Below are 16,565 nucleotides of genomic sequence, written 5' to 3' on the forward strand. Positions count from 1 at the left end.
CAAACTTGTATAAAACACTTAACCAGCACAAAGAAAACTCTTCATATCGCTGCTGTCCGGATAAAACCGCATCTCCATTTTTGTCATTTTTCAGTTTTTGACATTATTTAAAAAACATTCCTGTTACCCTTTATATTGTGTGTACGGCCCAAAATTACTGTTAAAAAGTTATTCATTGATTCATTGGTGTCACTGACTTACATTAAAAGTAAAGTATGTTTTTGCCTTGTTCTGTAAAGTTACCATTTTGGAGACATGAGGTTTTGTTCCGAGAGCAGCGATGACAAATGCTACAGTTTCACAAGCCCCTCAGCACGAATCTCCTCTATTTACTTCCTGGCAAGTGAGCTCAGAGCCATAGAACAAAAATCTCTCTCTCTCTCTCTCTCTCTCTCTATCTATCTATCTATCTAAGCTAAGTTCACTCTTCGTGGTTCTGGATGTATTAAAACAAATTCAACATACATCAAGCATTCATGTTCTTGCACTAATGACTGGCATAGTTAAACATTTGATACTTAACCAACAGAACGCGAGAGGGAGTGTGTTATCGCGAAATAACATCATGGCTGTGATTCGTTTGCAGGCACGAGTCGACCAACTGACAGTTAGGGAATTTAGTGTCGTCTCATCTTCAGAGTCTGACCAAATCGGCTGTCGGTCAAATGTGATCTTAAAAGTGTCCATTTTCTGTTTGTGGCAAAGTAAGAAGTAAAAACGTTCAAATGGCTTCAGCGTCTCCTACAGCTGTCAAAGTCGCTGCTTAGCAACAGCGTCTCAGCGGAGTGATACAGTGTTTGTGAAAAACCTGTGATGTTGTGGCGAAATAACAGCACAGTTAGCACTCTTCTCAACCAATCAGCTCGCGTGGCCGAACTAAGAGTTGTATGAAGTGTCATAAAACATAAAACATAAAACATTCCACAGAAAGTCAGTGTAGAAATGAGCATTTGCAAATAACAGCAGTGTAAGAAAAAGGTTCAACACTGGTAGGTGGTTTTACGTCAGACGCTCAAGGTTTCTTTCAAATGAATTCTTCTGACTGAGCTCTGCCCACAGGTAACTACTAAAAAAAGCTATAAGCCAGTGTTTTTCAGCCTGTACGCCGCAGCCCCTCGAAACAAAGGGAACAGATGAGTCGTGAGTAGCTTCAAGTGTGTGGGAACTGAAAACAAGAAGCTGCTGCTCAGCACTGAACACTCGAATGTCTTCTCAGAAAAAACTTTGAAATTTAATAATTTACACCATCCCATTGGATGCTGCTGTGCCCTGTATTAAATAAACATGTTAAAAAGCTGATATGTTTTGCCGTACGTACACATCCCCCTGAGGATCTTCTAAACTAGGAGGTCGGTGAAGAGTCAAAACATGGATATTGCTGCATGGAATATGGCACAGCTGTGCATTCAAATGATACCAGACAACTGGAAACCTCACCATGATAGCTTTATCAGGTGTGGTAATTAAGCTGCCTTGGCAGTTTCAGGCTACAGTGTCGTTATATAATGGTGAGAAGTTTATCACTAGGCTTACTTTCAATGGGCAGGAGTACTAGCTTGCTCGCAGCACATTTGCAGCAATGTTTGACTGCTACACTGCCCTGCAATTCACAGGATCCAAATGTTTGTAGTTTACAAAACCGCCAATCATCTTTCCCATCGACAAAAACTGTTTAGATCCAGAATTCCTTACATGGGCATCACGCAAAAATGCAGACGACACAATAACGACGCAACTTCAGAGGGCTGTAACTAAAGAGATAGAGGATCTATGGAGAGATTGTTTCAGTGAAGCAAAAACAGACTCCTTCAAAATAACTATTAAGTCTTATTATTCAATAGCAGTAGCATCAATATACTACAATCAGCTGTGATGCTAAAACCACCTCCTTGTTTCTACACTCACTGTCCATTTTATCAGCTCCACTTACCACATAGGAGCACTTTGTAGTTCTACAGTTACAGACTGTAGTCCATCTGTTTCTCTACATACTTTGTTAGCCCCCTTTTACCCTGTTCTTCAGTGGTCAGGAGCCCCATGGACCCTCACAGAGCAGGTACTATTTGTGTGGTGGGTCATTCTCAGCACTGCAGTAACACTGATGTGGTGGTGGTGTGTTAGTGTGTGTTGTGCTGGTACGAGTGGATCAGACACAGCAGTGCTGCTGAAGTTTTTAAACACCTCAGTGTCACTGCTGGACTGAGAATAGTCCACCAACCAAAAACATCCAGCCAGCAGCGTCCTGTGACCACTGATGAAGGATTAGAGGATGACCAACACAAACCGTGCAGCAGATGAGCTATCGTCTCTGACTTTACATCTACAAGGTGGACTGACAAGGTAGGAGTGTCTAATAGAGTGGACAGTGAGTGGACACAGTGTTTAAAAACTCCAGCAACACAGCTGTGTCTGGTTCACTCGTACCAACGCTGATAAAATGGACAATGAGTGTAGAAACAAGGACACATATTAACACTTATTAAACCCTTCATGAGCAAGAAAAGCACTAAAATGTGGAGCTCTGTGAACTCCATGGGCTTTTAATATCCCCGTTTAAAGTATCATGAGCTCCATTCGTCCAGTGAAGCCAAGAGACGACAAGAACAAACGCCTGTTGGAGAAAACTGCAGGGACGCGTCTCAAACCACACTCTACTACACTACACTGCACTACTGCGGCTCCTATTTCTCCTAATTGTGACGTCGTGTTTTTAACGCACTATTTAGTGCCTCAGTACGCGGTTTGAGACGGGGCCTCAAACGCAGTCTCAGTTTGAAGGTTTTTAACGCCTTTTTACTTCAGACAAAGCAACAACTTTAAGCACACGAGTGTGGTAAAGCGTCTACCCATCTGTTTGAGCACTACAGGCAAACGCTAATACTGCATTTTTGTGTATTAACATAACATTTCATCTTCAGCGCCTTTTAGCGAACTGCATTAACCTACAGACATTAGCGCTTCAGCTCGAGGTACTGACACTGACACACTTCTGTAACAGCTTTAACAACGGTTTTTAATGCCGTTACTCTGAAACGGTTCGCTTAAGTGACGTTAACGTTACTTTGCCAGTGAATGAGGATGAACAGTCTGCATTAACGTTACCGTCGCCTCACCGACTGACGGTAGACTGAAGTCAACGTTAGCCGGTTAGCGAGCTGTGTTGTGTTGATATAGAGAAGCTTTGCACTCTTTACACTCCTCCGTCCACGGTGGACACGGAGTAAAGCGCTTACTGTGACGAGCCCGAGCCGTGAGCTGCGCTTTTTCGTAAGGAAACGTCAAACGAGCGTGTTTTTCTCTCTGTTTACCTGCAGAGTAACTCAGACCCTCTGAATCTCCCTCCTTTCGCACTTCGAAGCTGTCGGTCTTCCTCCGTGGATGTGACGCGGTGAGTCACCGCGGACCAAAGCGCGCCCCCTGCCGGGCGGTGCACAGTCAGAGCCGTTTTAAAGGGGAATACCACCGATTTTTCGAAATCTCTTAACAATTCGGTCCTTCAGACGCGGTCATTCGGGGTGGTTTGACGTGAAACGGTTCATTTGAAGAGAAACTTACAGACTCAGGTTTCTTTACAGTGGTGGTAATAGGAACCAGGAGTCACAAGGACAAAAACATAAATGTAGTCATTTTATTTACTACCCAAAACCACCAGTGAACCTACAGGTGCCTGAGGTTTTTATGTGTTATGTTGATGATGGTCAAATAAAATCTGAAAATAACACGTTTTTGGGGGGACTTATTTGCCTTACAACGCCTTGTATGTAACCCTCTGCCACACACACATTTTCTAAACAGCTGATCCTTCTGGGTCGTGTGTGGTGCTGGAGCCAGACCCAGCGGTCACTGGGCAGGTCGCCAGTCCATCGCAGGGCCCCTCCACCATGAACGGATTAAAATAAATGGATTCAAATACATTTTAAGCCAAAACTTCATCACAAAACAATGTCTCAGACATCAAGCAGTTCCTCCTAACCATTTCATGTAATATCTTTCTGCGAGGGAGCTTTCAGAGGTGGACGTCTGGTTCCTATCACCATCACTGTGAACAATTCTGGCACTAAGCTTCTCTACAACGAAGTATTTCACACCAAACCACTCTGAATGGCTTTGTTTACATCTCTAACGTTTAATTACGTAGATTTTTTTTCTTTTTGAAAAGTCGGTGGAGTTCCCCTTTTAGGTGAAGTCTGGTCACATATATGTGTTTATTCTCATGCAGAACGCCAGAGGGCGCCCGCGAGCGAGTCCTAAATGAATAGGGGTGAATGGAGCTAAACGGCTAAAAACAAAACGCTAAAATAGTTTCTAACTGCAAGTGGAGGAGCTTTAATTTAAAAAGAATAAGGATGCATTTCAAAGCGCATATTTCCTTTTTTCTACACTCTTAATAAAGATGGTTCTTCAAGTTTTCTGTACTAGACTAAAGATAATGTTTCTATATAGAACCACGAACACTCAAAGAACCATTAGCGGGCTTTGCCTGGAGAAACGGTTCTTCAGACTGATGGAGAATGTGCTGTATATGGTTCTATAAAGCACCAAAAAGGGTTCTGCAATTGTTATGATGTCAAGCTGGTAACAAGAAGAACCCTTTTTGCTAGAACAGAGCATTTCACACCAAAACACTCTGAGGGAGATCGAGCTCAGCTCATCAGGTGACTGTCACGTCGGTCCGAGTCAGCTGTTAGACGAAGGGAGAGTCAGACAGTGGAGGACTTAGACTAAAGTATGAATGTCTAATTAATCTAATCTAAAGTCTCAGTCAGAAACTGGAATGTCCAGTAATTCCGCCAAAACGTGAAGGACACGTCTGAACACACCCCTCAACACCCCTAACTCTCCTACTCAGTCTGTCAGTGAGGAGACGTGAACATGTGCACATTCGACATGTGTTATAAGGTAAACTAAAAAAAAAAACTCCCAAACGCCACGCCCATTTGCCTTATATCCATAAAGGTGCTTTAAAGGGGAACTCCACCGATTTTTCTAAAATTCCACATAATTTAATGGTTGAGTTGTAAACAGAGTCATTCAGAGTGGTTTGGTGTGAAACGCTCTGTTCTAGAGGAGCTTACTGAGTCAGAGTTGTTCACAGTGGTGGTGATAGGAACCAGACGTCCACCTCTAAAATCTAACTCAACGGTTATAAATACTCGGCCTGATGTCTGAGACACTGTTTTAGAGATAGTAGTTCTGTAATAAAGTTTTGGCTTAAAATGTATTTTAACTTATTCATAGTGGAGGAGTACATGCAGGGCGCTGTGAGGCAAAATAGTCCCCAAAGAAAACTTTCAGCTTTTCAGATTTGTGACTATTTTACTATTTTACTAAACTTGCTAAATTTCTATCGGGATCAATAAAGTATCTATCTATCTATCTATCTATCTATCTGCATAATGTATGAAACTCAGAAGACCTGTGTAGGTTCACTGGTGTATTTGGAGAGTAAATGACATTTGTGTTGTAGGCATTGTGACTCCTGGTTCCTATCACCACCACTGTAAAGAAAGAGTCTGTAAGTTTCTCTACAAATTAACCATTTCACACAAAACCACTCTGAATGACTACATCTCTGTGACTGAATTGGTCAGAAATGTAGAAAAATTGGTGGAGTTTCCCTTTAAACTGAAACCCCTGTTTTGTCGTTTTAAAAAGTGGAGTGATTTAGAAAAACCTCCTGCAACAAGAAGGCGGTGAAACATGAAACCTGTGCCACAATTCTGACGTTTCCCCTTTTTTAATCTATAATAAACACCGTTTGTTTCCGCACGTTGGTTCATTAATCTACTCCTTTATTTTATGTAGATTTGGCGCCCCCTGGCGGTGGTTTGTATTGCTGACGTCACCAACAGTGAGTCTACAGTTATCGGAGTGTTTTTATTTAAGTCTCAGATTATCGATGTTATTTTTGTGCATCAACAAAAAACAAAGAATTAATAAAACTAAGAATTAAAATTAATAAAATTAAATAAAAAATCATTAAGTTCCGCTTCCGCAGGCTGAGCTGTAGTTGGTGACGTTGCGCTGGTGGACGTGTCGACTTCCTGCACGGCTTCACTGTGACAGACTCAGCAGTGCAGCCCACTCGGACCTCCGCCTGTGAAGAGCCGCTGTAGAGATGTCCAGCTCGGAGGTCGACACCGCGACCCTCTGCCTGTTCGATGTGGACGGGACGCTAACGGCAGCTCGGCAGGTGAGTCTGAGGGTCTCGGTCTGAGTGAAGAGCGTCAGTAAACACGGGGGTCAGCCCTGCGCTGTTTCTGTGAACACGGCCTGATCTTCGGTGAGCTTCTACTCTAGTTTAAACGTGAAGCTGTTTTATAATTTAACTGTAAGTATTTAACTGTAAATAACTAATTATTAACTGTAGTTTAATTCGATTTACGGCGTTTAGTGGACTTTTATTTCCTCACTGTCTGACTGAGAAACTGAATGAACTGATCCTGAGCCACTCAGAGCTGGGTGTGTTCACGTACGACAGACCTGCGCAGTTTCGCTCATTTTAAAGGGCCCGTATCCTCTATTTTTTTTCTCATGTTTATTTTTTCCACTTATAACCAAAATACAGTAACAGTTCATGTTTTCATGATGGTTTTCCAACTTCTCTCTTTTTTTTTTTGTCTGAAATGGTCCCCTTTCCACTAAAACCTACATGTGGAAAAGCTCTATATAGTACATTAATATAGGGAGAAGGATTTGTGACGATATTGAACGATTTCAGGCGCTACGTCATTCGGGTCTGCTTATTACCGTGTGACAACAGATTTCATCGCATGCTATAACACTATAAGCTTCATGTCACCGGTCCACTGAGTTCAACATATAAGAGCTTCATACTAGCATACATCGGCTGTATGCTGCTTATTGCAGTGCATTGTGGGATTGTTGGTATGCACTGGATCTTCTGCACTGTGTACTTGAAAACCACTACAGCATGGTAGAACCCAAAATAGAGCACTATTTAGTGAATAGAGCACAGGTTTGGACACAACTTGTATGTTGACATATGTAAATAAGGTCTGTCCTGATTGGCTGCCCTGTATTGTGCCATATTCAAAAAGCAGTCTGGGCTGAAACACCTGTTTCAGCTTTCGTGTGAAGGGGTGGAGCTAAACCGCTGTAAGCCGAACAGGTGGATGTATGTAAATGTGACATCACAGAAGCAGTGCATTCAAAACTGTTTTGCAGTTCGGTTTCTGTATCCGAACTGTTCAGACTGGGCAGTGAACGGGACGTTTTGGAAGTTTTGACACAGTGTTTATACACTACATCAGAAAAAAGTCAGTTTTCCACAATATGGGTCCTTTAAAAAATGGGAGAATCCCAAATATCTCCTCGTTCCCTATGTAGTGCACATACACCATGAAAGAACTGCATCTGTCCCAAAACCCTAGACTATGGTTGAGTCTGAATAGTCTGAGTAAAACTTTGTTTCCTGTCTGCTTTCCTTGATCTGCAGTGGATATAATGAATATATTGACAGAGCTGACTTCAGGAAAATCAAGGAAATCAGAGAGGAAAAGTAATTCATTCTCTTCAGACGCAGCCTAGATGTCCAATAAGGGAGCATTTAGCATTCAGACTTTGGTCGAGTGAACTGCAAAAAGACTTGGCTGGACCAGAGCCAGATCAGAGGGAGCCTGGCCACTTCCTTTTCCGATACTGGAATTTCCAGCTTTGATACGCTGCTTTGGAAAGTATCAGTATTCATTACCGCAGTAAGGGGGCGCTCTAGTAATTTCCAGTGTCTTGCCAAGTTTTTAAAAAGTTGTGGATCACAATAAAAGAGTTATTTCAGCAGTTGATTATCCACAAGCAGCAGGCCTTTAAAAGTGACCGAATTAAAGAAATGGTTCAGAGGAAAATCAGATGAACATAATTCGCCGTGATGTCGTCGATCAGCCAGGACGTGTTTGGTGTCCATATTTTACTTTATTAAAATGACCGAAACTTCACTGCGTAGCTAAAAACGCTGCGGGCAGCTATTTTAGACAGCAGGTGTTGTGCTGAATTCCAACTCCCCCAGAATCCAGCTCCCCTTCTCATGCATGCACATCAGGCAGATTTCTGGATTTATACTTTTAAATCTATATATATTTCACTATATTTCAAAAATATCATGGATGAATGTTTCTGTCTACGTGCAACGCTGTTATATTCTAAACTACAACAGGTATAAATGGGCGCTCAAACTGGGTGTTAGCAGCTAAAATTGAAAAATGTAAAAAATTTTTCAATTTTCTTGTTTTTCTATGTGTTTTTCCATGACTGAAATCTATAAATTTCCAGGTTTTAGACATTTTCCATGCCTGGAAACCCGGTTTCTACATTTTTAAGGGTTTCACATAGAATAAGGATTCACTTCCCATCGGGAAAAACAGGCTGTTCCCCTCTTCTTGTTTTCCTGAGATGAGTAATGCTGCTTGTGCATGTGTCCGTTTTAGAAAGCGACTCCGCAGATGCTGCAGTTCTTGAGCAAACTGAGACAGCGAGTGAGAGTCGGGGTCGTCGGAGGCTCAGACTTGAACAAGATCAAGGAGCAGCTGGGCGAAAATGGTGAGACACGTTCACAGTTCAGACTGTGCTTTATGTGTTCTGGTCGGTTCGTGTTCAGTAGCTGCGACGATGTAATTTACCATGTCGTTCGTTGCAGTTATCGAGCAGGTGGATTACGTTTTCGCTGAGAACGGTTTGGTCGCCTACAGATTTGGGCAGCTACACTCTGTACAGGTAATGATGGACACCCCTAATCACTGTTTACAGTTGGGGAAAATATTAGTTTTGGCAAATCTGATGTCTCCCACCTGTTTATTGTTTTCCATTCATCATAGTCTGAGTATGTTGTTGTTGGTAGAACATTACATTAATTTATCCTGTTTGTTTTTGTTAATCATGTTCACTAAAGGAACGTTCTGGCCTGAAACTAGATATGTAATATGTTATGTGTCATTCTGTAGATCAGCATTACATTCTGAGCTTCATCTGTTTTTATATCCTCTCACTACAATACCCAGCATGCATTACCAATACAACCAGTGAGGGTCCCTGTGGTGTCACCTAATCCTGACTGCTTGCATAGCCACTGATCTATGAGCTAATAAATACGACCAAGTTGACATTAATGTTCCTTGGTCCTCAAACAGAATTGTAAAGAAAATAACAATTCTGTCTTTATTCAGTACAAAATGGATGGCAGAGTCAAATTTTTTACGCTTTCAGCCATAAATAAGAAGTCAGGTTGAGGTGCGGCGTCTAGACAGTAGCTACCTTGCTAACTTGGGCTGTTAGCTCGTTGCCCTCCTTTTCTAAAGTAATTTCTATCATTATTATTTCTTATCATTATTGTAATGATGATTTTAATTGTAATGTTGACTTCCTAGCAGCAGAGATAGCTATCTGGCTTCCTTCTGCATCCACCAGCTAAAAAAAACATTTTAAAACAGCCCACCCCTCAGAAGACACTCCAGGACACCTTCAAAATAGATTCAAAAGCTCCTCCCACCTTCAAGATACATCATTAGAAGGGGGTTTCCCAGTCTTTAAACTGGAAACTGGACAGTCTCACTCTGTTATCTACTCGCTGCTGTCGGAAGAAAACCTCGTATCTCCGTTTTTGTTGTTTTTCAGTTTTTGACATAATTTGAAAATGCTTTTTGTCCTTTACATTGTTTTCATGATAAGTAGAGCAAAAGAAACAGCCCAAAATGACTTGGAAAAACGTCTGGTTCCATTGACTTACATTAAGAGTAAAGTATGTTTTTTTCTTTTCCTGTAAAATGACCATTTTGGAGATATGATGTTTTCTTCTGACAACAGTGAACTGCTGCACCACTACATCTGCTTACAGCACATTATAGTGCATTCTTTTTGGCCAGAGTTTCCCTTTAAGTTGGTACATCAGAATAACATGTTGTTGTCAGGTAATGATGCTATATTGTTATTGTTGGTGCATTTCATTAACAAACCGTTTGTTTTTTCATTAGAGTATTCAGGCGTATCTTGGGGAGGACATTTTACAGGACTTCATCAACTTCTGCTTAAATTACTTGGCAAAGATTAAACTGCCCAAGAAAAGGTCAGTGGAAATGGCAGAAATGCAACACAAGCCTGATGGCGTCATTAAAAATGATAAAATCTTTTTTTATTATTATTTATAATTAATAATAACACTAATAAACAGTTGAAGATCTTCTTGCCTTTTGCCCCATCAATAATACGACTTCGCTGACCTTGGTGTGATATGTTGGTCGTTAACCTCCCAGGGGGACGTTTATAGAGTTTCGTAACGGGATGCTCAACGTTTCTCCCATCGGCCGAAGCTGCAGCCAGCAGGAGCGGATAGAGTTCTTTGAGCTTGACAAGGTAAAGATTTATTATATCTTACAGTGCATATCCATATTGTACACTGCAAACATGATTCATCTGATTCACATTCAGTTCACATTATCACAGTTATTGTACGTCATTAAATCTGCCCAGTCAGTCGGCATCGTTTACTCATGACTCTTTTGATTTGAAGTCAAACATGTCAGTGGGAACGCTAAACAAACCCCAACTAAAATGCAACAATGTACCATTTTCTTTCTGGACCAAGGAAACAGAAATGTAATTATAAACGCACTCAATCAGCCAGTTTCGCCACTCAAGCTTAGACTTTAGTCACTGCATACAGTGAACAAGAAAAAGAGAATTAAACTGTTAGTCAAAGTTATTTATGATAATAAATAGCTAAAGTGTCATAATCATAACATTAGTTTTGTTGAATAGTATGATATGTTCAAACTCCTGTCAGTTTTTGCTGAAGTTTCACGGTTGTTTTCTCTCTTTTTGCTCTTCTGTAGAAAGAAAAGATCCGAGAGAAGTTTGTGGCTGTTTTAAAAGAAGAGTTTGCTGGGAAGGGACTGGCCTTCTCCATTGGTGAGTGAGTGTGTGTGTTGATGTTGCTTGTGTGCCCCTATTAGTGGTTTGTTTGTTTGTTTGTTTGTTTTGAATATTCCTGGAAACTGTGAAGACGAGTTTGTGTCCGTTGACTATAGGAGGGCAGATCAGCTTCGACGTGTTTCCAGAAGGCTGGGATAAGCGGTATTGTTTGGGCATTGTGGAGCAGGACTCCTACAAAACCATCCATTTCTTTGGAGACAAAACCAAGCCAGTAAGTAGAACACAAGAGGGGGCCGTGATTTTATTCATGCTAACACAGTGTGGAGAGTTGTAATGCTTCTCTACAACAGTAAAGATCAGCGCAATTAATAAAGCAGAGAAGCTCAAAACATTGTTTAATACATATATTTTTAATATTGACATTTTTTCTGCCAAAAATACAAGTGACCTGTTGCAACAGAGGTAGAAAAGTGGACTCGGAGAATGGACATGCCATTTACGATGTCATCTAATGCATTTGCACTGCTTGAACATCAAAGTCTGCGAACAGTCAGCACCAATCAGCACCTCACTCCAGCACTCCTCCTGCTTTCTAGCTCTATTGTTTTTAGCAAACTGTACAACAGCGTGTTTGTAGTGACCATTTATCATTAGAATTTGACCATATTGTAATGATAAGAAAGACAGTGGATGTATTTAAAGTGTGCTTAATGGTTAACAGCATCTTGGGCTCCATACACTCTGCAGGACAAAATAAATTTTTTTGTAAAACCTGATATTCATCTAATCCCATTTCACCTACCCATTTCCTACCACTTCGCCCTTAGCCTTCCGCTTTGTGTGTTCAAATCTAGGGGGTAGGTGTTCTGATTGCTGTTGAGATAGAGATGTAGGGCGAAGTGTTTTTCAGAGTCACACTCCAAACAGAGTGTTATGAGGAATATAAGACAAAACGGCAAGACGGCTGAACAAGTGACCAAAGAAACCCACAAATATATTTGAGTATTTTCTGTGTTAAAAATTACGATAACTATTATATTATCTTAGCCTAACGTTGTTTGAATGTATTATGATCCTTTTCTTCATAACAAGCATAAAAAATCACTAATAGTATGCTAATGTCTCGGTAACTAGCTTGCTAAGTTTTCCGGTCCGCCTTAAATAGTCCAGCAGTTCTGATGCCTGAAGCGCCAGAATGTAACTGCTGCACCATTTAAGGTGGAACGGGAAAATTTGAACAAGAAGCTGGTGAATATCTGACTTCAGCTTCATATCACTGAAGAATTAGCAGTGGGCGATAATAAATAATTGCCCCCCCCTCTTTGAAGGAATATAATGCCCTAAATGTAACTAAAGCCCAGCAGTGAGGAGCTGAACTTTACCCTCCTCTGCTATCACTACAGACTGACAGGGTCACCGACAGAGCAGCGCTAGTAGCTGTTAATGAAGAAATGTTCTATTTTATTTGAGGGTCCCACTTCGTAGGAGAAGATTTCAACCACTACCTTGTAACTCAGTTCTAAGTGGCAAGATGACACTTGAAAACAAGGGGTAGAGGTAAAAATAAGAAATGGGACTGGGCCTTAGACTTAGTGTCCACATTGCATGTTTGTTGCTTCAGTCACTGTGCCCTGTGCACAGTTGCCTGTGATCCTTTACATCAGAGCTCACTAATAGGCGGGCAGCGGTCCGAGTCCGGACCCAGACGCTGTCCTATGCGGACCTGGACCTATAACTGATAAACTATGGAGCATTATTTAATTTTGACGGGTTGGTCCTATTTTAATAGGCGTATCATTTCATACCGCGACCCAGAAGGATGAGCGGTTTAGATGATGGATGGATGGATTTCTAGTCATTATGGTAGCTTTAGCTGCCCAGGAGACTCACAGACCAATTGCATGTGTTGTAAATATCACACATGACGCTACTCAGCTAATCAGATCTGTGCATCACGATGAGCACTGAGACTCGAGTGAGTGACACGCACCCACAGGGAAGGGCTGAGGCGAGACACAGCAGTCGGAGAAGAAAGTGAGTCAGAGGGAAGTTATTTAACACGGTGTGCTCTAAAAACAGAAAACTGACAATAAATGTTGTTGAAATATGACTGAATTGTACTTTATTTGATTTGACATTCAGTTGTTGACTGTAAGATGTTGATAAACCTACTAGGCTACTTCAGTTTACAGTATGTGGCACCGAATCATAATACAAGTTAGACATTATGATGTTCTGGACCTTTGCTTGAGGATATTTTCTCTAACTGGACCTTATTGAATTTTAATTAAATACCCCTGTTGTACATGGTTGTAATCATTTGCACTCTTCTTTCTCAACCAGGGAGGAAACGATTATGAGATCTACGCAGACCCCCGGACGATCGGCCATGAAGTCACGTCACCTGATGACACACAGCGAATGTGTGAGGAGCTGTTCTTCAGCTGAGTGGTCCTGTTCACTACCTCTGACCTCGACATGCACCTGCCATATCAAGGACCTGTGATCTTCAAGGTTGTACTGTATGATTATCCTCCGTGACTTCAGTGTCACGTTACTGGAGTCTGGAGCCCTGGCTGGTTTTTGTTTGTTTGTTTCTTTTACCTCAAATTAAGCAGTTGATCTACACATTTAGGGAACAGTTCATCTCTTTTCTGGTTATTCGAGCCTTAAATGAATACTGAATGAAGTGAAGGGCTTCAGGGAAGCTTTTTTTTTTTGTTTGTTTGTTTGTTTTTTTAAAAACTTGTGCAAAAAGTAGATCGATACATTTGTCCTGTGTGCATTTTCACTCAGAGTGTCACTGGATTCTCAGAACTATGAGGCCGAAGTCATTTTTTTTCATCTAATTATTGCTGCATTTGAGCTGCAAGCAAGCCAACATACATGCGCATTGAAATGACATCACATGTTAGTCAGTTTAATACTGTACTTGAGCTCTATTCTGTAACAACACCAGCTACTCAAACTGTGGGCTGCTGTTACCAAAGCAACTTAACCACCTCATTTGGCAAAGCTCTCTGGTTTGCGTGGGTTATTCGGTGACGTTGTCAGTCTTTCGTTGTCAGTTCAAAGCGCAATAGAGTCCATATTTCGACTAACGTTATTGAACGACCTCACAATTCAGAGAATCGAGTGATATTTGGCGGAAAAGTTGGAAACCTATAAAATGACGTCATGACTTCAGATGTCTTTTCACTGAAGGATCTCAAGATTTTAGACATTTGTTGAACGTTCCTCGTCCCACTTCCAGTCCATCCTTGTTGCTTTTTTTAACATGGGCACAAATTTTGACTTTCAATTTTCTGACAAGTGTGTTTAATATTACTGAAAAATTGAATCCATATGATCAGGGATGTTTGTGTTGAAACCACAATTGGAACTACAAATTGGCAGCATTGGCATGGAACCTCTAAACCTCTGAGGGAAAGGAGTTGGGGTCATTTTGCTTTTTAAATGAAGAAGACAGAGCTGTGAACACAAGAACCATCAACAGTGACCTTGAAACTATAAAGAACTGCATATAAATGCTCTAAATGGTTCATATTATTTTTGCTGGTGAGTCATTCTATATTATGGGAATACATATAATGCTGTATATTTGAGGGTTTTAAAAATATCTTTATGCACTAATGGTTCTGTGGTTTATTGTATATAAGACTAAAAGTTAGAAGTTGATTATATCTTTTTTATTGGAAAAACAATCATGCGTATTAAATGCGACAGTGCAGTAAACTGGGCTACACTTCACTGTTACCAGCATAAAGTGCCAAATATTTTAGGCATTAGTTGCACTTCTGAATAATTTAATTGGTTTACATTATTAGATGTTATCAGATTGGGAATTTTGGCTACATAGTCCATCAGTAGTTCTATTTAGTTTATAGTAAAAAGGGGTTAATATCACAGAGGGGATATATAGGGCGATTTTAGAGAAGGGATGAGGAGAGTCTTTTTGAATAGAGGTATGTTTCTGAGTTTTTGTGGATGAATTGACGGTATGTGAAATTAAACGGCTGTTACTGCGTTTTTAAATGTACCCACTCATTGTAAATGTGTACGAATTAAACAGTGACTTCTGTGTTTTACTCCTGTTTAAATGTCTCAACACTACAAAACAAGTGCCTTTAATGGACATCTGAGCCATTTACCACATAAATACTATCAGTGCTGAAGATAAAGGGGATTTTATAGTTAACATGGAGAATAAAATAATACACAGTTAATGTGAAAGAATATGTAATTCTAACATCATTATAATGATGTACTGCTTATACTTACAATAATAAATTGCAAAACTCTGCACAAACCTATTGAATTAAGACCGTTGTTGCACAGTGAGGGTGTTTACATGCACGTAATAATCTGATAACTTCAGAAAATCAGATTTTGTCAGTATTTCGATCAACGTGTTTACATGCACTTGAGTAATCAGATAATGGAGAAACTCCGGGTCTACATGAGTCAGACAGTAATCAGATCAGCCAATAAACTCACAGAAGAAGACGTGACATAAACATAATGTAAAACTTCATGCTGTGGCTTTTTTTTTTTTAAACATAGCACCACTTTACCTGAAATATGAACAAACATCATCTAGAAGATGAAGAATATTTAATTCCTTTGTTTCATCAAGCATGTATTTGGTTTCAGCGTCGCTCCCAAAGTGTTTTGCTGCTTCTCGCGGCAATGATGTTTGCTTATTTCTGGTATAGTAGTCTGTTTTCACGCATGTGCAGACTGAGAAATCCGAAAGAAATCAGAGTAAGAGTTTACATGCACTGAGAAATCTGATTACTGAGCTAAAATCCAGCTCTCTTTATTGGATTTCTTGATCAGATTTCTACACCTTACTCCGATCTACAAAATCGAAATATGCTGTTTACACAAACTACAGAAATCTGATTATGATCGGATTGAGTGCATGTAAACGCACTTAAGGTTTTATGTACTGACTACTATGCAACCACAGTGATGTATACAGTAACCTGTATGACAAGGGGAAAGAAAAGCTATATATACATATATATATATATATATATATATATATATATATATATATATATATATATATATATAATTTCATATATAAATTTTAATATGTTTTTCCTTCTCTATTTCTAGCAGCAGAATGTTCAAATATTGAGTTTTTGTATCAAATTAATGACTTATTTTCTGAAAAAGAGTGTCTTTTTAACAAAATATGGGCTTAATCTCCTAAAATATTTTTAAGAAGTAACCTAATATCTGAAAAAAATCCTTTTTTTTAAGATACTTATTTAAAATAAGTTCCAAGATACATACAGGTTTCTAAGTGTGTCCATACACTTTTTTGTCAGATTTATTAGAAATCAGACACTTTTTACTCATCATGAATCAGAACAAATATGATGTAGTCAGTGTAGATGTGGAACAGCGTACACACACATACAGCCACTCCCATGGGTGCCTATAAAAAGGCTAGAAAAAGCCCATAATGAACCCTTTAATAGCCATTCCTCCTCCTGCAAATGAACATATGCTCACGTCCAGTTAGTGCTCACTCTGCACTACACTACACTACAGCAGTGCATGCTGATCAGTTCAACCCTCCAAACTGTTGGACTCCAGCCCTCCAGGACCAGAGTTGTGCATCCCTGATCTACACAATAAAAATATTATGCAGCGAAAATTACATTCAACTT

At 40.1% G+C, this 16,565-nt stretch overlaps 2 protein-coding genes across 3 annotated transcripts in view; one reads left to right on the forward strand and one right to left on the reverse strand.

Moving 5' to 3' along the window:
• The window catches only part of mad1l1 (mitotic arrest deficient 1 like 1), a 115,736-nt gene extending 112,344 nt beyond the window's left edge, over positions 1-3,392 (reverse strand). The window contains exon 1 of one of the 2 annotated variants that reach the window (XM_036557708.1): positions 3,309-3,392. The gene's annotated coding sequence lies outside the window, so the exon portion shown is untranslated. The remainder of the gene's footprint in view (positions 1-3,308) is intronic. The other variant, XM_036557709.1, reaches the window with a different exon arrangement.
• A 2,641-nt stretch (positions 3,393-6,033) lies between these two features.
• On the forward strand, positions 6,034-14,969 carry pmm2 (phosphomannomutase 2). The gene is made up of 8 exons (XM_036557720.1): positions 6,034-6,193; positions 8,445-8,556; positions 8,654-8,730; positions 9,984-10,075; positions 10,263-10,362; positions 10,842-10,917; positions 11,037-11,152; positions 13,225-14,969. Exons 1-8 carry the CDS (start codon positions 6,119-6,121, stop codon positions 13,327-13,329), a joined length of 753 nt encoding a protein of 250 aa, XP_036413613.1. The 5' UTR covers positions 6,034-6,118; the 3' UTR covers positions 13,330-14,969.
• The last annotated feature ends 1,596 nt before the right edge of the window (positions 14,970-16,565 follow it).

This window comes from Colossoma macropomum, unplaced genomic scaffold, assembly GCF_904425465.1.
Source record: "Colossoma macropomum unplaced genomic scaffold, Colossoma_macropomum, whole genome shotgun sequence".
Classification (NCBI taxonomy): Eukaryota; Metazoa; Chordata; class Actinopteri; order Characiformes; family Serrasalmidae; genus Colossoma; species Colossoma macropomum.

Coding starts and splice junctions, on each gene's coding strand:
- pmm2 (XM_036557720.1), top strand. CDS start 6,119: ATGTCCAGCTCGGAGGTCGACACCGCGACCCTCTGCCTGTTCGATGTG. Junction 8,731..9,983: donor GGCAGCTACACTCTGTACAG/GTAATGATGGAC, acceptor TTTTTTCATTAG/AGTATTCAGGCGTATCTTGG. Junction 11,153..13,224: donor TTGGAGACAAAACCAAGCCA/GTAAGTAGAACA, acceptor TTTCTCAACCAG/GGAGGAAACGATTATGAGAT.